The 21,931-nt window shown below is 37.5% G+C and overlaps 1 protein-coding gene across 1 annotated transcript; it reads right to left on the bottom strand.

Moving 5' to 3' along the window:
* Positions 1 to 11,921: 11,921 nt before the first annotated feature.
* On the bottom strand, positions 11,922 to 21,931 carry si:dkeyp-72h1.1 (uncharacterized protein LOC799956 homolog). The gene is made up of 4 exons (XM_026944379.3): positions 21,690 to 21,931; positions 14,932 to 15,028; positions 13,662 to 13,827; positions 11,922 to 13,477 (listed from the first exon to the last, which is right to left on the bottom strand). Exons 2-4 carry the CDS (start codon positions 15,007 to 15,009, stop codon positions 13,425 to 13,427), a joined length of 297 nt encoding a protein of 98 aa, XP_026800180.1. The 5' UTR covers positions 15,010 to 15,028; positions 21,690 to 21,931; the 3' UTR covers positions 11,922 to 13,424.

The following is a 21,931-nucleotide window of genomic DNA, read 5'->3' as shown; positions in this document are numbered from 1 at the left end:
TGCTTACATAAGCAGTTAGGCCATGCTGCCACGATTTTGCATAGATTAATGACAGTATCTGCACACAATGGCCCCCCTTCTCTGGCAGTACAGCATGGTAGCGACAGCTGAGCGCTGGTGAAGAGGGATTAAAGACAGAACTGATTCACAGTGCTTGTAGTAAAATTTGTTCTGCAGTTGAAATAAGACTCATTTCAGTGTATCACATTCACCGTAGCAATTAGGGATCTGATATAAATATGGATGGATGCACAGAAGAACTTCTGATCTGGAAAATTAATGATTACTACCCATGAAAAGCATGAAAAGCATATTTAATACGACCTTAAAAACTACAAATAAGCAAGATCCTCCAAACATAGCATTGTGCATTACTGCCAAAAAGTTTAAATTTTGTCTCATCTGCCTACAGAACATTGTGGAACATGCAAGTGGGTTTTTTTTTGTTTTTGCAAACTTGAGACATTCTTGGAGATCAATGGCAGTGTTTCCTTCTAATACCAATATCAAAACCTCATCCCAGCTGTGAAGCATGGTGGAGGGAGCATCGTGGTTTGCTGCCCCACCTTACACCTATTGAGTGATAACAGTCTGATAACAGTCTTATTTCTCAAGATCTGCTACCCACCATGGACCTTTTATATACATGTCAAGTTGTGAGAGACATCTCAAGCCTTTCATAATTTAGCTGAGTTTCAGAACTTTGTAACATTTAGTACCATAGTTGCCTACGTTCAACCTTGGACTCTTATTTTGTATGTGCAATTAAAAAAAAAGTTTTCTGCATATGTATTCTGTCTTTTTTAGTTAATCCTTGCACATTCTTTACTGAACACCAAGCTGAAATCATCCTTGTAGCTGGTTTACAACTTTATGCTCTAGTTGGTGTTAATTGCAGCCTGTGTAACTTTTTCTTCGTTACCTATAAGTAACTCTTGTCATTGCCATTGTCTTAGAATGTAGTGTGTGCTGTTTGTATGTTTTGTAATTTTCTCTGGACAAGATGGCTAAAAGTAAATATAATATTTATGTTTTGCTTCACATACATACATTACCATTATCTATATTCCATGCATTGGAAATACACATGACATAAGTATGTTCTTGCCTACCGTAGAAGGCTGCAACAAAGAAAGAGTGATGTAAATACTGGTATTATTAAAATTGCCCCTTAAAATTACTTATTTTTTCACTGCAACAGAGAACAGGGTCCACGCTTCCCCTGTTAGTGATGGTCTTGGAGCATAATATGTGTCCCAGATCGCCTGTGCTCTTCCAGCCCAAATCACACAGGCTGTACAAGGCTGCTTTTGGAAATCCCTCTTCTGGCTTGCCTGCTCCATAACGATGATAATCGCCTTGGTAACCAGGGGCAGGCCCTAATCAGCCGCCCCTCGGCTCATCTGCAAGCCGGCTGAGACCGAATGCAAATGTGCTCATTATCACACACCCATCTGAAGGACCTGAGCTCCATTCTCTCCCTGTCCAAACAGCATGACAGTGTTAAAAACAAATTAAGTTGAATTTTTTTCTCTTAGAGGTCTGTGTGTTTAGGATAGCTGTTTATTCTGATCCGTGTTTTGCAACATTTCCGTGCCAGTATTATTTCCATTGTGCTGAATCGTATTTGTAATGGGTTTGACTGCTAAGTGGGGTATTGTGCAGGAGAGAAAGTTTTTAAAATGCAATGGAGATTACAGGGTTTATCATATGTGACCAGTCTCATTTCAATCCTCTTAAACGCATTACGAAGAATCAGAGACACATTTACAATGGATTAATAGTAGAAGAACTCGCCTATACGAGGAGACACTTGATTTAGTCCCTGATAGTAGAAAGAAAGATGGGATGAATGTAGGCATTTTAATGAATGTAAACATCTTTGATCATTTAATGAATAAAACCATAAATTTAAGCACCCTGAGGGCTATGCACGTATGTCAGGAGGCACAGCGCGAAACGTAACTTGATGCAATAGAGATAATGTGTAAATTAAGGGTTTTTATTATTATTGAATAAAGACGGTCATGTCAGACCAGATTAATGAGGCTAATATGCAGCTAATCTACGCCTGGTTTTCATAGAAGGACAAAATTCTGCACAAAATTGGCCCCTTTCTTATTGACCAATTGCACAAACACTTCCTCTTTCTTCTTAGTACTGCTTCTGCTTTTCTGGTTCTTTCACTACACTTACAATGGCTGTATTTAAATTCGGTTTCTGACAGAACTTTCATCAGGTATGTAAGAAAACTTCCAAAGCCCTATCTAAGCAAGCTGGAGAAAGTCTTCAAACTGGGCCTCGTAGTTGTGTATGTGTGTGCTTCACGATACATACACAACTACGAAGGTAAGAAAATAACAATTTTTTTTACGTCATATACAGTAAACACCTTATTTAAATAAAGGAATAATAGTTAGAGAAACCTGAAGGAGTTGCTGTCTCACAGTGAAAGCAGCACGATTTCAAAATGGAAATGCATCGTAACACTGATTTCAAGGAGCCCATTGCCCAAATTTTAGTGCATCAAACAGAATGTGTAATCAATATGTAAATTTTCCATTTCTGCATCATTTTTTTGTGCTGATTTCAGACTTTTTCCCTATGATTATTCCCTATCATGACAATCCCTAAAATGTAGGCCCTGTGTATGATGGGCAGAAGGGCACTTTGCATCATGCACAAATGTTTAAATTGTGATTTTAGGCTTGTATACCTGTTTCATATTAACACTCAATAATTAATTTTCTGTGCAGAATGTGGCCTTATTATTATTATAAATGAGCCTCAAACAGCTCAGTGCATTTAGTCTAGAACATAAAAGATAGATAGCACATATTTAAAAAGTAATACTTCATAAGGAATAGATCAGTGTGTCGTGGTGAAATGGCTTGATTTACAAATGAGGTTTGTTTTGAAGTCACATTCCATCTCTGACTCAACGCTACAGTTAGTAGGTGTGTGAGTTGGTGGGTGGGTGGAGATTACGGGGTGGGGGATAGCGAGTTGGGTTAGGAGTGTAAGTGGCGACAGTATGTGGGTATGCCTGACAAGGTTAAATTTAGTGGCTGATTAGACTGTATGAATTTTAATCTCGCTCACACACAAGCTCTGTCTTCCCCGTCTTCCTTTCTTTTTCCTTAACTTGTTTTCCATCTTATTCTTTCACTGACTCTTTTACTCAGACCTCGCTCAGACTGTCTGAGCACATGGGGAGATGATGATGCAGAGACAAGAACGGATTTAAATGTGACACAAGTTGGATGGCCACAGCGTGTTGCATCTGCCTCTTCTGTGAGGAGAGTGTGATGCAGGAGCATGCTTGTCAGTGCATGTTGTATATCCTCAAGTACTTCTCATACATGACCCTGTGCGTGTGCGGAATTTGTTCCCATTCTGTTAATACCTTATTACAAATTATCAACACATACATAACCACAGAGCTAAAAATGCCACAGCGTATACCTGATGCCTTGAGAGTCTAATAATGAGGAGGATGCAAGTGGGCACTGCAGCTCTTATGCAATAGGAGAGAATTTCTTCACATCCATTACTAGTGCCAGCTTGACTAAAACCCGGAAGCAAATCTCAGCTCCAGTGAGTGCTATTGGCACAAAAATCAGTGATTACTGTACAAATCTGTTTCAAGTATATTTACTTCATTATGGTTTTTTCCACCTTCTATGTGCTATGCTCTACATTGCATTCTGCAGGTAAATTTCTTCTTTTTTTAACAATTATTTTTAAAAAATAATGCATAAAAAATTCAATTCATAGAAATAGTTTGCTCAGTGTGTAGCTTTAGTGTTTTCAATATTATTATCCAATCAGCCAATCATGCGGCAGCAGCACAATGCATAAAATCTTCCAGATACAGGTCAAACGTTTCAGTTAACATTCAGTCAAAAATCCGAATAGGAAAAATCAAAAATGTGATCTTAGTTTCTTTGACTGTGGCTTGGATGTTGGTGCCAGACTGGCTGGTTTGAGTATTTCAGAAACTGCTGAACTTCTGGGAATTTCATGAACAACAGTCTCTAGGGTTTATACATAATGCTGAGGGGGAAAAAAACATCCAGAATGCATACCAAGTTGTACTGTAACATTGCTTTATACTATTTTACAATGCAAATAAACTACAAACGGTTCAGTTGGAGAGCATATAATTCAATTTTTTTTCTATATTTCACCAATGTGCAGTTAGTAATGACAAAATACCTTCTGACAAAAGGAGAAAAATTACAGAAAGAACAGTCTCAAACAATTGACCCATAATGATAACTGAGGTTTTTGCTCTCTTTCATATAAAGACAAAGCAATACATAAGCTTTAAATAAATCCTCCAGTATAGCTTTATTAAAATGTATGTAGTACATATCAATGTGTTATGAAGGCCCAAAAGTAGGCACCCTTCAAATAAAGTGTATTTTATAAAGATTCATAGGATGACTCTTACGGATGTGTTGTAAAGGCCCAATGTAGGTACGCTTCAAATAAAGCATTGCTACTCATTTAACCTTCAACATCGAATAGTCTGTCAGATGCCTTCATACATTTATCAAAGCAGAAGTTTGGAAAGAAATGTTCAATTTTGCTTCTAACAATTCTACCTTAACCCTAGGAAGATATGATTGCTATTTTTCTATCACTGACTTGCGAGCTCTGTGAGTAGAGCTACACTAAACTCTAGTATTTGGCAGTTGCAGATGAAAGCCAGTGGTGTATCCTTGGTAATGAGATCCCCTTGGATTTACATGAATAAAGAACGGCTGTTTGCTGTTTAAAAGGCTGAATGAATTAATAAAGTAAAAGGAAGCCAATCTGAATAATAATAACAACCTCCGATCATTTTCTGAGTAAATCACTGATTGACAGTGATATCAGTTGATGGTGTGTTTAATACACATGTGGACAGACTGTCATTGCATGGTGGTGCTTGTGACTGTCTTACAGTACTCTTCCTCTTTCTCTCTGTCTGTCAGCTATAGATATGTTCATGTGTGCTCATGGACCCTCTTGTTCCTGTATATGGTCATCACGGGTGATGTCTGCAGACAGGCACTAATTGAGGCCAGCCTATCCATTTTCCTCATTTCATGGCTCACACACTTTCTGAATAAAGCCATAAGATGAGACAGACTTCCTGAGAGGGAGGACTGAATATTTAACCAAGCTCCCTCATCCATCTTCCACAGAGTCCTGTCACAGAACTAATGATGTCTAAAGATATCTGTGATATAAGTTAGATACAGTATTATACCAGTAACTGTTGGTTTAACTACATTCCCAGGAGCTAAGAAACATTACCTCTCTTGTTTACCGAATAAACAGTTTCATTTCAGAGAACAAGCTTTTATTTATTTGATCCCTAAAGAGCACTCATTACAGGAAGACTCCATGTTTATTTTTATCTTTATTATTTATTAAGATGTGACTCAATAATTATAGCCAACTATATTCAACTTCAAGAAAATGGGCAATAAAGTAAATGTGAAAAGTACAATGTACAAATTTATAAAATAAACTATACTACAATCTAATAATTATGGAACATCTTAAAGAATTTAAACAATAAATGCAAATCAATTTGCTAGATAAAATTTACTGAAATTCTGTTATTGCCTTTGACCAAATTTTAGGTTTTGCACATTTTAAATCACTTTGTTATTACCATGGTTGATCCGAAACAGCTTTCGACACAAAATAGTGGGTTGTTCTTCTGCACAAGTCAGTTAATGGGTATAAAATACAAAATCAATTAGAGTTATAATAAAAAAGTTTCAAACTATTATTATTTTAAAGTGGAAACATGTTTCACCCCCTTGGATTAAAGAGGTGTTTACTTGTATAAAGCTAGAAAAAAATTAGATTCTCACTCACAGGCTCCTTAAAGACATTTGATAAGGTATGGAGTCCGTTTTGGATAAGGTACTGGCTGACTCTCCAGACAGTTAAGCTGAGCAACCCCCTCCGTTTTCTTATTATTTACTTATTCCCTTCTTTACGTACTTATTATTTATTTTCTTATTTATTTACTTATTTTTAAATTATGTATTTGCGTTTTTATGCATTATTCTGTTCTAATTTTATTTTATTGCTACGAATTATATTTTACTGCTTAATTTATGTAATTTGTTGGGGCTTTGTTAATTGGGGAAATAATCTTGCTGAATCTTAACTTGTGGTGAATGTTTCTGTTATCTGAACGCTTGTTATTCTGTGTAGAAAAATCCAATATAGAATTTTTTTTTTTAAAATTCAAACAACTGGACATGAATGAGCATTCATATGATTGATTATGCAGAATATTTTGACCCAAAACCTGGTTGCCTCTGCCAAGAACTTAAGGCTTTTTGTAAAAGGAAGGCTGTGGGGACAGAAAATCAGTGTTTTTCAATGACCATCCCAGTCTCCAGATCTTTAGAAAACCCATGGTCTGAATTGCAGACAGTGGTCCACACATGCAAATCTAAGAATATAAAGGAATTTAAAAATTTTGTTAGACATTGCAGAGGCTCAGAGATGTTTCTCCAAGGGAGGCTTCACCAAATAATAATTGTAGAGGTGCTAGTAATTCTGCAACCTATACTGTATGTTTAAGCCCAATGCATGTTATTCATTCATTCATTCATTCATTCACTCACTCACTCATTCATTCATTCATTCATTCAATCATCTTCAGTAACTACTGCTACTCCTGCTGTGTTACTGTGCGACCTGCTTGTTTTATTTATTTATTGCATTTCTCTGAAAGGTGCCATTACTTTAGACTGTAATGTTAATACAATAATACAATGTGTTAAAGACATTTTAATGCAGTTAAACATAGTATTTTACATAGTACTGTAAATGTTCTGTAGCTTGGACAGTACCTGTTATCTAGCAATGCTAATATAATATTTTTCCATACTGCACAGTATCTGCTTACAAATTTGCACTCTGATATAGGATTACGTAATACATAATACATTAAACTGACTTGTCCTTTAGCATTACAATATACACAACGTGATTTTGTGTCATTTTCAAAAATGTTGTAATATATTAGAGATGAGATACAACGAACCTAGAAATATGTTTTGGTGATGTTATTGTTTATACAGACATGGCTGATATGGTTCATATTGTATTACGGTGGTATATTGTCACAACAATGCATCAACCATCATACCCTTAGTACATACCCAAGCACTTTTATACTGATTATATCTTACAGTTTTAATATGCGAACGATTAATCCCAGACCTCAGAAGACAAACAAGACCAGGTGGCTGTGTATTTGTAAAAAAGCTGGCACTATTCAGAGTAACTAACTAGGATTGGTAGAGTGAGTTAACTAGAGTTGGTACAGATCACCCTGGCACACATACACAAATAAATCTTAAAGAAAAAGAGAGAGAAGATTGCCAGCTGTGCAAATACACACACACACACACACATGCTTACATACATACATACAAATATAAATGTAAATACTGTACATATGTACATACAAACATAAATATTTTGTTTTATGTACTTCAACATTATTGCTAACATTAGATATTACACACATTTGCCTACACACATGAATGTTAACATATGCACAAGATATTCTTTTTTTATGCAGGTATAACTGGTAAAAGTGAGATGATGATGATGGTGTGAGTTAAATAGATAATTGGTAATTGAATTTACTACACATTATACACAGAAATTGTTCAACGCCAAACCCCAATGTTTATTTATACTGTAGTTGTCTCATATCTTGCTTGGTGAAAGCCAACCACTCAGGTGTGAAGGATTTATTTGTGAAGTGTGTGTGGAGATGAAACTGTGAAATTGAATATATTTCTTCCAGAAAGCAAAAGAAACAAATAAATTGTTATAACGTCCATAAAGTGACATGAAAACGTACCTTTTCTTTTATAGATTGACTTTCATGCTTTGAACTGATATAGAAACAATTTACTGCATCCACTCATAGCTTTTAAAGGTTATTTCCGGAACAATAAGTACACTCACCATTTTACAGCTACAGCTGATTTTACAGCTACATAATCACCTTGGCAGGCTACAATTGTATTGGGGAAGGACCCTGGTGAATGTTGCAGAACATTGCGACATGCCCAGACAGCCATTACATAATGCCCTCAGCAGTTTTCTATGAGGGAGTGTGTATGCATATTTGTGTGTGTGTTTGCGTGTGTGTGTGAGTGTGTGCGTGCACACATGAGACCCAGTCGGGGCTCATCTCAGCTGGAAGAAACAACTGGGTTTGACATTTCCACCGCAAATATCAACTGTTATTTTAGTATGGCAGCTGGGCGACTAGCAGGGAGGCAGGGTGAACTTTGACTCAGTATGCGGGCTCTGATCTCTGTGGGGCAGTGCACCACACACCACTCCAGTCACAGGAAGATAAAGAACCACCCTGACACGCACAAACACAACCAACACATTTCATGACCAGATATAGCTGTAAGATATAGATCCAGGTCATACATGTATGTATGTTTGTGTGCATCAACCAACACCTCCACATTACTATATATAATCAATGTCCATATATGTTAAATGCAATCAAACAAATTTACACCAACACACATGCCTATTTTTATGTTCACAGTATCTCTATATCTATATCTGTCTATCTATCTATCTATATATATATATATATATATATATATATATATATATATATATATATATATATATATAGATAGATAGATAGATAGATAGATATATACTGTATATATATATAGATAGATAGATAGATATAGATATAGATGCATGTGTTTCCACCTAGGTGTGTGTGGAAACATATATTTATCTGTGTGTGTGTCTGCAGAACAGCACACATTCACAGTCATCACAAGATATTTAAGAAATGCCATACTTCAGTGACAATTTCTTTTTTTCCTCCCATCAGTAACTATAAGGAGAATAAAGACACATGGTACAATAGAAGGCAGTTAGCTTTACAATACCAGACCAAACTGTGTGCTTCTACATGTAAAAATTGGCGAAATCATTTTAAACCCTGACCTTTCCTTGGGTTATTTATTTCTTCCTCTTTAGAAGCAGAACAAAGAATGGCATCAATTTCACAAGCAGTTCTTGAACTTTCTCACAGCAAACTCTGTTCCACCCACCCAGTCTCTCTCTTTCTCTGTAATTCTTTGTCTCTCTGTCTCTTTTTCTCGTTCTCTCTCTCTCTTACTCTCTGTCTCACATCTAAGATGTGGCAAATTATTCTGTGAAATTCCCTCTTAAGTGTCATGAGTAGGAGTCATCTAATTACCAGCTGTTAAGTCTCTGCAGGTAAACTGTCCCAATCAGGGCCACAGGGAGCACAGTCACTATTCAGAGTGTTGGGAAGATGAGTGGGAAAAGATGGATTGATATGCTCCAGAGTATACATCTTTAAAATCATTCGGATTCATTTGGAGGATTGTAACTCCTTACTTAAACATGATGGGAAAAAAGATTAATAATCAAAGTACAACATGGATAAATGGAGGGCAGGCTTGATCCTTGATGATTTCACTATTGATATATTAGCAGTTGGAAATATCTTGAATATAGGCAAATATGTTTCTTTATTAGATTGTCTATTTTGAGATTTTTTTAAATCATGTCCAGATTGAAACTGTTTTACTTTATTGGCAAATAATTTTGCTTTGAGTGTTTATTTCTAAAAAGAAGCAAAATGACGTAAAACAGAGTGTTAATTGAAATATTTGTTATGTAATAATGTCATAATGAGAAATATTAGATTAGAAATTTTCCTTTATTCAAGATATTCTCACTTGCTAAGATTCATTTGCCATGCTCCCGACTCACACAACACTCGGTCTCAGTCTCAATCATTTTTTAAAGTGTGTTTATTTGTCTTATTCCTTGGTACAGATAGATGAGAATTTTCAAACTATGTTACATAAGAGTAGCAATTAAAAACTGAAGACTTCTGCGGGAGACAGGCAAAAGACAACATGTGGGTATTTGGAAACAGCAGGCAAAGCAGTAGACAGTAGAGTATGGAAGTGTTTATCCTCACTATTTCCTCACAAGAGAAACCACTACTCTGAAGCACTGCTTCCACACCAGCAAGCATTAAGTGCACACATTTCAACAGACATCACTAAGAGCTTGCCTCTCTCTGACTAAATAGTCTGATTCCGGTGGTGTAAAAAAAAAAAGGACTTCTGAGACTTTTGCCGTATTCCCTCTCACCACTGAATAATAGCACTGCTAATGTGACAAGACACATGGGTTCTGTTTCAATAACAGTCAGAATCTAAGAAGAGCAGGCAGGCTAAGTGCTCTGCAGTGAGCTGCCAGTAGTGAGACACGCCGATGCTCAGATGACAATTTGGTTGCTGTGGCAACACAAAGTGACGCCAGAAGATGAGTGCATTAGAAGGGCTCTCCAGTGGACAAAAGAGAGTGTGTGAACATGAGAGAGAGTTCGTTCCTGCTCTGCTTTGAGAGAGTCAGAGAGAGATACGAGTCTTAATGAAGAGATGAAAATGGAGGTGGCTGGTGTGGGAGAGTAAAAGGCCAGGTAGTATGCTCTTTAGAGAGAGCTAGGGACCTACTTCCTGCTGCCAGGCCTGATTGGCACAATAGGAAACAGAGCTCCATGTCTCACCGGGCGTGGGTTTGAAAATCCTTGTTCCACTGCATCAAAAGGGTTGTGCTGAAGTGAAAGACAGACCTAGGGAGCCTGAAATCCTGGGCTAATTTAAGAATGGATGGGGGCTGACAAATCACTGCAAACAATTGCGAGTATTTATACCTTCTCTTGGCCTTGGAAGTCCTCCTTACAATATGCCAATGACAGAAAAAACAAGCTGAAGTGTCCGCCTACTTTTTTACATTATCAAACCTGGAATAGAACTTGAGTGTGTGTGGGACTGTCTGTCTGTACATAGATGTTTGGCAGTATGCAGCGTGTAGGTGTGTATGTGATGTGGAGGGGGGATTCTGAGTAAAGTATTGTGAATGTCTCCATGTAGGTGTGCATATACTGTATGTGGGGTTGGGCAAGCGTGGGTGTTTAAGTGTGTGCGTGTGTGTGTGTGTGTGTGTGTGTGTGTGTGTGGGTGAGCGAGCATGTGTAGGAGCACTCAGAAATCAGAGCCCGACTCATGTGAGCAGCCTGGGTGAGCCAGTGACAGGAGAAGAGCAGTGCTTCTCCACAGGCAAGGCTTCTGACTCCTGTTCCCTATGGGAGCATCATGTTTATTTTCAGTACCTGCTCTATCAAAAAAGGTCACACTGATGGAAAAGTTCTCTTCTAGAGAAGAAGTGAAAATCATCTCGGGGCTGTCAACTCACAGCTCAGGCACTATGTGACTCAACTTGGTAGCGCCTTATTTCCCAAGAGTCACCTGTGTGCTTTTATGGCTCTGTTGAAGGAGAATCTCCATCCATGAGGAATAAATCTAAGTGACAGCCTTCTATAGTACCTTTCCAGTGCGTGAGAAGAAAGGAGGGTGACTCTGAAGTGGTAATGCTTTGAATTCTGCTTTGAAACAGATACAACGCTAGACCAGATCCTAGAGATAAATAAGTAGGAAATAACCCAATTTAGACAAAATGCTCACAATTTAGGAAGATAGTAAGCATCTTTATTACACCATCTCACCGGAATTAATTTAAGCTGAGATTACAGTGGCAAAGATGACCATTTTGACTGTGAAATGGACAGCTGGCACACTTCGGACACAAAGCGTGTGACAGCTGCTGTGGGTTGTGTGCCGCCAGACTTACTGCTTGTGTCACCACTATCTCAATTCGATACCCCCATCATCTCACACCTGACATCTGTCCTTAGAAAGGCACTGCCATTTCTGATCTTAACATAATTGCTTTTCATATGTTATGAGACCAAGCAAGTTAGCATCTCACTAAAAAGTGATCAACTCTGGAAACAATTTGGTTGAATTTTTTTAATGTTTTTACACTAACTGGACATTCCTGGCATATCACCTAGATAGATTATTTTGAGTTTTTTGCTCCTTGAAGGATGGTTCTTGTGACTGTGGGTTAAAAAATTTGAATTATTGAATTAGAATTATTTAGATAAATGCAGTTATACACATGCAATGAGGTACAACATATAAAAAAACAACATCTTTGTGTATGTAGATGGTTACTCTAACAACAGAAACACAAGCAGAAGCAGAAGAGGTAATCTGCTAGACAGAAGAAATAATAATAATAATTAAAAAAAAAAAAAAAAAAAGCAACACGTACAGGTTTGGTTTCTTTGTGATCCAACCAGAAAGCTGCTCCCTAGACATACACAATAATTTTGGGCAACATTAGCGTGCGCTATAGATAAACACTGTCCTATGGCAGCTGTCCACTAAGGTGACTTATTTTGGCCAGATTTGAAGGCAATGCAGCATGCTTTTTTTCCCCAATGCAAGCAATTCCATAATATTGTTCAGAGTACATGATGGACAGAAGGCATGATGGACCAAACTGTCAATTCGATGGAGAAATATATTTACAAATGTAAGTGAATTGTTGTATTAAGATAGTTAACATTAATTTACGGTTCTGCTTTAACAGATATAACAGTCATTTGTGCTCAGAGCATTTCAGAAGTTGTTCTGTAGTTAAAAACTAACTAGCTAACATGATGCAGCCTTAGTTTTTGTAGCTACATTATGTGACTAACTTTTGTCTAGCTCAGTTAGCCAGCTAGCTGTTATCCAGAGAACACTAATTATGTATTATGATACTGAACGACATTCTGAACCAGATGCCTGCCAAGTTTCCTTTCTGATTAAAATACAGCCAAGTGAGGATACAGTTACTAAGGCAGCTGCTTTCAGACTTGAGCACTACTTTAATGAATAGCTGCTTTAAATTGAACTGAATATATGAGAACACACTATAAAATATAATCTACTGTACATTTCGAAGGTCGTATATATTTGTTAAGAACATCTAGTGCAGATAAACTATACATCCACATTGTTTGAAATTAGAAGATTTGTAGATATGTGTGTGGTAGATCAATAGGGTCAAATATTTAAGTTATATTTAATATTTAACTTTGGTCCAAAGCATATATATATATATATATCTGTGTGTGTGTGTGTGTGTACAATTCCAGTAAATCACTTAAAAACAGGTACAAATTAACAAATTAATATTAGAATTATATATGAATCATAATGTTATGGGAAAGAAGGTACAACTCATTCACAGTAGCTGGCTACCACTAGAGTTTGGCACGCAAGTTATTTCAGGAAAGTCTCTCAGGCCTCAGCTCCCCCTACTGGATTGGAAGGTCTATCAACAGGTGGGTGGCTCTATTGCGGGTGATACTGTAGTCAGACCTAACTGTAGGAGCCTCCTGCTCATTCTTGTCCATCATTAAGACATTCATAGTTATAGGTTGGATTGGTGCCAGTCAGTGCTCATCAGTTCGCTGCAACTCTACCAGCTTCCTCCTCCTCTGCTGTCGGATCCTCACCTAAAAAAATATTCACACTGTCATTTAACATTACAGCATTGCATTTACAACCAGCGCCTCAATGTGTGTTACATGTCAGAGCAATTAGTAAAACTGCCATTCTTACAGAGTGAGCTTTCCACATCAGCAAACTCAGGGTTTCACTACTAAAAGGAAGAAATGTAGATTCACTGGAGGTTCTAACCTGCTTTCTGGGCTGGAGGATCTCTGGTTTCATCTGTAGGGCTCAAGTCATCGGGAGGCCATCGCAACTCCCCACTCTCCACTTCTCCAGTCTCAGTGGGCTCCACCACGATGGACGGCAAGCGCTTGGATAGCTTGGGGTATCGCTCATGTGATTCTGGGAAAATCTGGAACATGCGAGTCATTTGAGTCAGTTTTTTCATCAGTGGAGTCATACCCAAAACATCCACTTGGATTAGTGAAGGCATCCATTAGAGCACTGAGATCTCATTATAGCAATGTGCCATGCAAACTCGACCAAAAGCTCTGGAAGTAAATCAGCAGGCTTAAGGCAGTCACAATCTATATTCAGCTGTGAAGAGTTCAACTCCTCACTATTAATTGTGGCCAGTTAGGGAAACTGTTGCAGCATCAATGCATGTTTATAGCAGTTCCCCTGAGTTTACTAATCAGGATTGCTAGATTAAAAGCTATGAAATGGGACTCCAATAATCAGGCACCTACTTCAACTCACACCAGTTTTGGATTCATAGATTATTTCTTGTGAAATTGGAAAGAGTGAAAAAAGACACAGAGGAAGGTGAAGAGATCTGAGATCTAGATGAATAATAGGGATTGGAAAAGAAAGGGTAGTTGGTCATACAGTATTGAGAATTCTCCCTGCTGGCTGCCAGCACAGAAAGAATGAGAGACATTCAGCCTACATGTATTGGCAGTGTTCATCCACGCACATGCACACAAAAAAGGTAATGATGATAATTTCCTGAAAAGATTGTGACCTTTCAAATCTCTGCCAAGCTCACTGGGAGCAATCTGAATTCATCTGGTCTTTATGAGTGAACAGACATCGGATTGGCTTTGGGAGCAATGAGAACAAAATGAAAGGGACAGCAATCAGGCTGAAGTGATGGAGTGGCATTCAGAAATAGATCCTGACAACAGAGAGCAATGGAGGGACATTTACACGAGCCAGCCATCCTCTGGGCTGCTGGGGAGCCAGAGATGAGAAGAGGAAAGCAGCAATGGTGAAATCCCACAGAACACTCTGTGCATTTTCTAATTGTATGTGTAGAATATGTGTCACTTTTTTGAGTGCATAAACCTCTACTTTTACAATTTAGAGAGTTTAATCTAGTATGTCTGTAATGATGTTGGTGATGAGCAGCCTCAGTCAATGAAGTTGAGCAATGCACTTGTTATATTGTGTACATGTGTGCATGTGTGTAACAGAATTCACAATATTGTGAATTCCCTATAACACCGTAGCCCACCTGAAAACCGATCTTCTGGTCTCCAGATGCACTGTAGTCCCCCACGGTCGATTCACAGGTGTTCATTACTTCTGTCATAATGTCCTGCAGCTCAGGCCTAAAATAAGAAGTGACAAGGAAGTGAGCACCACAAAGCCATTACTGTTAGCGTGTAAGACAACCCATGCACCCATGCTCTCATTTGCCTATGAATGAGGTAGAGCCAGGTTCAGACAATCCACCTGTACTAACAACAGCTGAGCTCTTCTCTCCTTTCTAAATTAGTCGCTCCAGCCTAAAAGATCTGTCCCTCCTTCTACAGCCTTTAAACCAAGCCAGTCTTGGCTGATTCAGATCATCATATCAATCTAACGAGACTGCAATTACATTCACACATTATCCAGCCTGCTGACAGTTACAGAATCCAACACTTGCCTGGGAGAAAACATTTCAAATGTAGTTATAGTAAAAATGACCCAAACCAGAAAAGAAGATTTTTTCTTCTCAGCATGAGAAAACTGAACAAATAATGAGACCAGCTTGACTTATGGACTTTTTTTCTGATCTTTTTGAGAAACAACCCCTAAATCCATCCTTTAAAAATAACTAGGATGGTCTGCTTTCAACATAGAAAATTATAATAATATTTATATGAATAAAATGATTTAACAACATTTAAAAGAGTGCCCCTATGTGTGTTCGTATGAAAATTATATGTTATGCTAACAACCAATGTACTACATTGCCCAGTATCAGACTGAATATAAATATGGAAATTTTACACCTGAATATAAATATGGAAACAAATTTAAATGAAATTACCTCACTGTGTTTGGCATGAAATTTAAAATCTGACACTATTTTGCAGAGTGCATCCCTAGTTGCACTGTCCTAAATATCCCTTGTAAAAGTCAATATCTGCCATAGACCCCAAACCAATCAAAAATATTTCATGCAAATATAACTAATATAATGAAGACACATCACAAGATTGCATCACATCACATTATATTTATGTTTGTCATATGATTATGAAAAGCGTGGTGATGGATTGTGCATGTGTTTGGTTCCTGAAGTGCTTTTCCTGACCCACATAGTCAGTAAAGACATTCCCTAGCGTATCCTGTGGCACACACACACACACACACACACACACACACTGAAAAGAGATGGTGGTGTAGAATTAGCTTGAGTTACTGTTAGGATTTGTTAATGCTGCTTTTACAGGTAGCACTAATATAACCTGAAAAACACATACTAAAGCATTCCAAAAAGCTTTTCATTAAGGCTGTTTATTTCATGGCCTGAGCATCTCTCTGTTTGAATTGATGACTCATACACTGTAGCTACAGTGAAATAAAGAAATATGCCCTTAATGGTTCCCTGACATTCATTTATTCCCATGCACCACACCTAATCTCAGAACTGAGTGCCGAATCTTGCTCATTGTGGAATATAATCCAGATATTGCATTTTCTGGGGGCTTTTCACCTGGAATGTTTTTACCTAAGTGGGTTGTCTTTGCAATGGAATTATATAAAGATTTATGCTATAATCTAAGGATAGGCCTTGTCCATATTAAGTTTAGTAGTATAAGCTTAAAGTCACAGATTTTTGTTGTAGTTTCACTTAATAGCTAGCATCATTAGCTATCATTTTTAGCACTGCTAGCTAGCTTACCAAAAATCTTTTAGCAAACTAGCTAGAGAGAGACGGTTTAAGGTAAAAGCAGCCTACAGGAAAGGCTACAAAGTTTACAACATTATGTATTTAATGCAATTCCGTAATGGGCCCATTTCAACCTGATCCTAAATTACTGTAATAGCAATTCTAAAGCGTAAAGATGATCTGGTTGGATTTCGTACAAATCGAGTCAGAAGAAAAGGTACTAACACTAACCCTGTGCCTCACATTATGCTAAGCTGTTCTTCATTTTCACACTTCAATTTTTCATTACAAACATAATACTGTGATGAATCTTCAATCAAAATTAATATTATGATATGTAGAATGCTTAGTTTCATCTTTTAGAGTGGTATCATACAATTTTTGAAAAATACAATAACTATAATTTATTAAAACTATATATTACACATTCTGCTGATGCTGCCCCAGTGTTATGAAAACAAAATGATTACTATTCCAGTTTATTTTTCCGAATCATTTCCTGGTTTATGTATCATGATCCTTTTAATGCTAATCTTTTCACAATAACTGACATTCTTCTTAAGAGGAGTGACTTCCTGTGTACTCCTCTACAACAATACCGAGGTGACTGTATGTTAAAATGACTAGATTACAAGAGAAACACAATGACACAATGTTCATTAGTGCTGAATAAGTAATGCAGAATATTTGTACAGTGGCATTTCATCTATTGTCAAGAGTTGCCTACTTTCCTGTCAGTCTGAAACGTCACTGAAAAGCATAGGGTTGTTGATTTTAGTCCAACATCTTGTCTAAATTATTTAATTTTAGCCATTGACAATGAGAATTTTTTTTTGATGTATGATGTTTTAAACCAAATGCCAGAGTAATTTGCTGAGTACAAATATTATTATATTTCTATAACACTATAATTGGTATAATTATACCATGCAATTGAGTTCTTGAATCTGATGGTCAGAAGGTGATTAACAGCAGCTTTGACAGTAGTTCCAGCTAGAATTCAAACGATTGGTTTATATTAATGCACTAGTTCTAATAGCTTATTGTTTCTATGGTAACAGCTCAATCACAGCGGCTTGTATGGTGAATGCGCCACATAATCTATTATAAGTTATTTAACTAAAAACCGTGTTGTTGATAAGGAGACGTTTTCTTTTAGGAAACTTTTATTTGTCATTTTTTGAAGGGTCTTAGGTGTCAGAGCTTTGTAACAATCAGAAAGTTTTCCGCCATAGGAAAGTCTTCAGGACGGAGAAGTTTGTGCTTTCCAGTTTCTCAGTAACATGACAAGACCTAAAAAAGAAAGGCTGTTGTAGGAACAACTGTTTGTATCTTTCATAACCTACGTGACAACAGGAACTTGTCTTGCAGACATTCCATAACATTAAATTAAAGCACAAATGGTTAAAAAGAATGTTGCGTCATTCAAATCACTGTGGTATAAGAGGAATAAAACACTTTGTGCCATGCTGTTATAGGAAACTAATCCACGCCCCTCAGCTTCACATCAAACCACATGACACCACATCGTCGTGGATTATTTTCTTATAACAGCATGCTCTGTCATGTTTTATTTCTTACATATCACACATTTGGAAGCGTCATGACTATTAAGGCCTAATCTCTGTTCTAAACAAACTGCCTGTCTACAGCACGCTAATCTGCCTGCAGCTGATCATGGATAACACCACTCTCTTACGTCTTACTGATGTGAGATAAGGGGACAAGAAGGCTGAAGCTACGTGTCATGGGCTTTGATGTTCTAAGCTCATAATCTCTTAAGTTTTACAGGTGACGGGTGAAACAACAGTACCATAGGAGATAAGTTCCACTTGAGCAGATTCTCTTTTGAGAAACTCTTATCCTAATAGCAGCATTGCACCTTATCTTCTGTGATACAGGTGTCAATGTAGCTCAGTTTACTCAAAGAGAGAATGATATTGGGGAAAAAAGTGAGGGGGGGGGGTTGCAGTGTGTGGGTAGATGAAAGAGAAGAGTAAAAGAGCAGTAATATAAAGCAAACAAGATTAAAGGACCACAAAAACGCTGCCAATGACCTTAAAGTGGTCAGGGTATTTCCATGGAACAAAGTTGGAACATAGCAGGTAGTGAAAGAGGTTGTTCTGCTATTCGGGGGCAGTATTTAAAGAAGTAAAAGATATTATACTGTATGTAGTATCCTGTCATAAGTGCAATTGACCGTAACAAAGGCCAAATTTAGAATAAACATGTAACATGACCGCAGGTATTGCGTTCCCTGAACAGATCTTTGTTTAATATTTCCATTGCGACTACCAGCACAGGTATTTCAGGGAAGCTGTATTTCATTCCATAACATTTTAGTTTGTATTCTGAAGAGTAGGAGCCTATAAGTCGATTTTCATTTAGCTGGATGTTTAACTTTCATCCTCTTCTGCCTGCTGTGGATGCTATAGAAAGCATATAGCCATAATTCAATACTATTATATTTTGTGGGAATGAAAGTGTGATAGAGTCAAAGAAAGTGCCTGAGACACAAAGAAATATGAAATATGAACATTTAAAAAAAAAAAAAAAAAAAACTGACTTTTTAGGAAGAGGACTGAGTTAAAAACTAGATTGACTTTTCTAGAATCCCTATCTAGATATATTGAACTACATTAGCAAATATGCAAGTGAATTTTAAATCTACATTAGCCAGCTTTTATCAAAGTGTATAGTGAACCCAGCTGTTTGATAGCACTGCATTCTGTCACTCACCAGGAGAAGCTGGATTTAGATTAATCTATCATGAAGGAGGTTAGTCTATGATTAAGGAAACAAGATTTTTGCGACCTTGCGGAAGTAGGGAAAGACAGAAATGGGAGACAGATAAGGAAATGTAATTGAAATGTAGTCATGCAATTTGAAATTTTGCCAGTGAGTCAAAACATAATTTTTGCCACAACATCAATTTACGTCCATTTACACTTGAAATGCTGCAAGCTGAGATAGGTGAAACAACATTTGCTAGTGAAAGTGTTTGCTTATTTCGACGTTACATCGAACAGCAAAACCAAACAGCATATAGAAGTACATATTGCAAAAATAAAGATAACACAGAAGACACAATGATAAAAAGTATATTTGGATTGTCAAGGAAAATAAGCCTATAGTTGTTTTCCTTCAAATGATCAGTTTGTGTTGCATTGCTGTTGGTTTCTTTGTTTTTGTGACCAATGGATTAATAAATGTGAGCATTTAAATACTGGTTTTTAATAAAGTTTTGCAGGAGAGCATGCCTCCTCCGACCCAGCATCCAAATTACTTATACCCCTTTGCTGTACATTCTGAACAGCAGAACAAGCTCTCTCTCTCTCTCTCTCTCTCTCTCTCTCTCTCTCTCTCTGAAGTTGGTTGAGAAAGGACTGATTATTCATGCTTGTTACTATGATCACACTGACCAACACAGCACTTACAAATGCTGCGCTGTCTGTGGGCACCCTTGTTATCATACAAGCCTTTTCATTGGTAAATTTGAGCAGCAGAGACAAAGAGGGCTTGAGTGAGGGATCAAAGCATCATGCGTGTGTTTGGTGCCATTTATAGCAAGACAAAGAAACAGTCAAAGGCTGCATCTGTGCACTGCCACACAAAGCCTTCATTTGGTCATCAAAATATTTTCAGAGGGTCACCCCGAAATACACTGTGTAGTTTGTCCAAAGATGATAAATTCAATGTGTAAGATTGTGTGCTTCTGTCTGCATCAATTTCCATCCACGTGAATGTGAATAGTCCAGTGGAACTGATTCATAACATCTTATTACTGGAAGCTTTAACTGGTGGAAGGCGACACTCGGACAATAGAGAGGAAATGACTGATTTCCACAAACAGACTAGTTTTCTTTCAATTAATGGTGCCCTGAGGTGTTGCTGTGCAGGGCTCGACGGTTGGTAGGCAAAAAATAGAGATGGTTCCTGAATAATTTAACGTCACTGGGTGCAAGGACAGAGTTCACCCCCTCCCAGCTGTATGGAAAATCTTATTCAAATGCAGGGAAATGATGGATACTGGCCTGACTTGCCTTGCTGCTGTCATCAACCAGTGAGTAATGTGGACACAGTGTCTCGCAGATTGCTAAGCATTATCTTTGCTTGTCCCAGGTGACAATACAGAGAACTGGGGCAACTATGATTAAAGCAAACAGAACAATCTAAAGCATGTGAATTGGGTAAGTATATGACTACTGGGGATGTCACAATAGGTCAGAACAGCAATCCGAGCAAAGTGCAAGACAAGTCAAATAGCGACGAGCACAACGTGTTACGTCAGTGGGGAATGAGAGAGGTGATGTTTTGAAGATGTTTGAAAGTCAGCATGTGAATGAGAATACATTTAAGGTAAATAATTTCAAAAATAATTATTCACCATAAAAATGATCATTCAAAAAAATGTCTCATTTTAAAGGCAGGTGATATCAGAAAAAACACCTGTGAGTGGTGTGCTATAAGCACTGTAAGTTTAATGGACACACAATCAGCTGAGAGCATGGCTGTAATGAATAATGTCTGGAGGAGTTACATGCAAGATCAGTCTATAATCACGAGGAAGGCTAATCACGCAGTTAAATCCTTATTTTAGCTTAAAATGAAGCCAAGACCATTAACCTGAGGTACTGCAAGAAAAAAAAAAAAGCGTAAGCAGAAATGTCGTATGGTACTCTAAAAAAATTATTTATTAAAAAGGCTTTTTCGAATATTTTAGCCTGGAAAATGTTTAATTCTACAACCGTCACTCTCAAAAGGTCTGATCTGATGCCACAAAAGTAGAAAGCTGTACGTGTCTAAAATATGATTGCAAATCAATTATCATTGTTTAATTCTTCTTCTTATAGTTTTTGGTATTTGTTTTAGACAGTTGACACTAGAAAATATTTCCTTCCACAGTCATGATCACTCTCAATAACATGTCTGATAACATGCAAGAAATGTAGAAAGCTGTTCGTGCCTAAATTACATTGCAAAATAAGACTTCAGTTATCATTCTTCAGATTTCAATGAGTGAAAATATTGTGTATATGTGTGTGTGTGTGTATTCCTGAGCATAATAAAGCATGTAGAGGATTCTGTATCTCGGGTTAGAAATGACTTACCTGTGTGCTGCGGTAAAACTGTAAAAGTGACCTCTTTTCTCCGAGCCTGCTCAGCAGACTGATGTTAATCGCCTGAAGGAGATGAAGGAAGAGGGAATTTTTCTTCTTCTCTCTGGTGTGTGTGTGTACAAACTTCACATAGAGGCGCACAGATCCTGAGCGTCCGCGAGTGTCTGTGATTACAGAATGACAGGAGGCGCGCGTGCATGTGTGTGTGCGTGTGTATGTGGTGTGCGAGTGTG

The sequence above is a fragment of the Pangasianodon hypophthalmus genome, chromosome 19 (genome assembly GCF_027358585.1).
Source record: "Pangasianodon hypophthalmus isolate fPanHyp1 chromosome 19, fPanHyp1.pri, whole genome shotgun sequence".
Taxonomy (NCBI): Eukaryota; Metazoa; Chordata; class Actinopteri; order Siluriformes; family Pangasiidae; genus Pangasianodon; species Pangasianodon hypophthalmus.
This window is presented reverse-complemented; position numbering and strand designations above follow the sequence as displayed.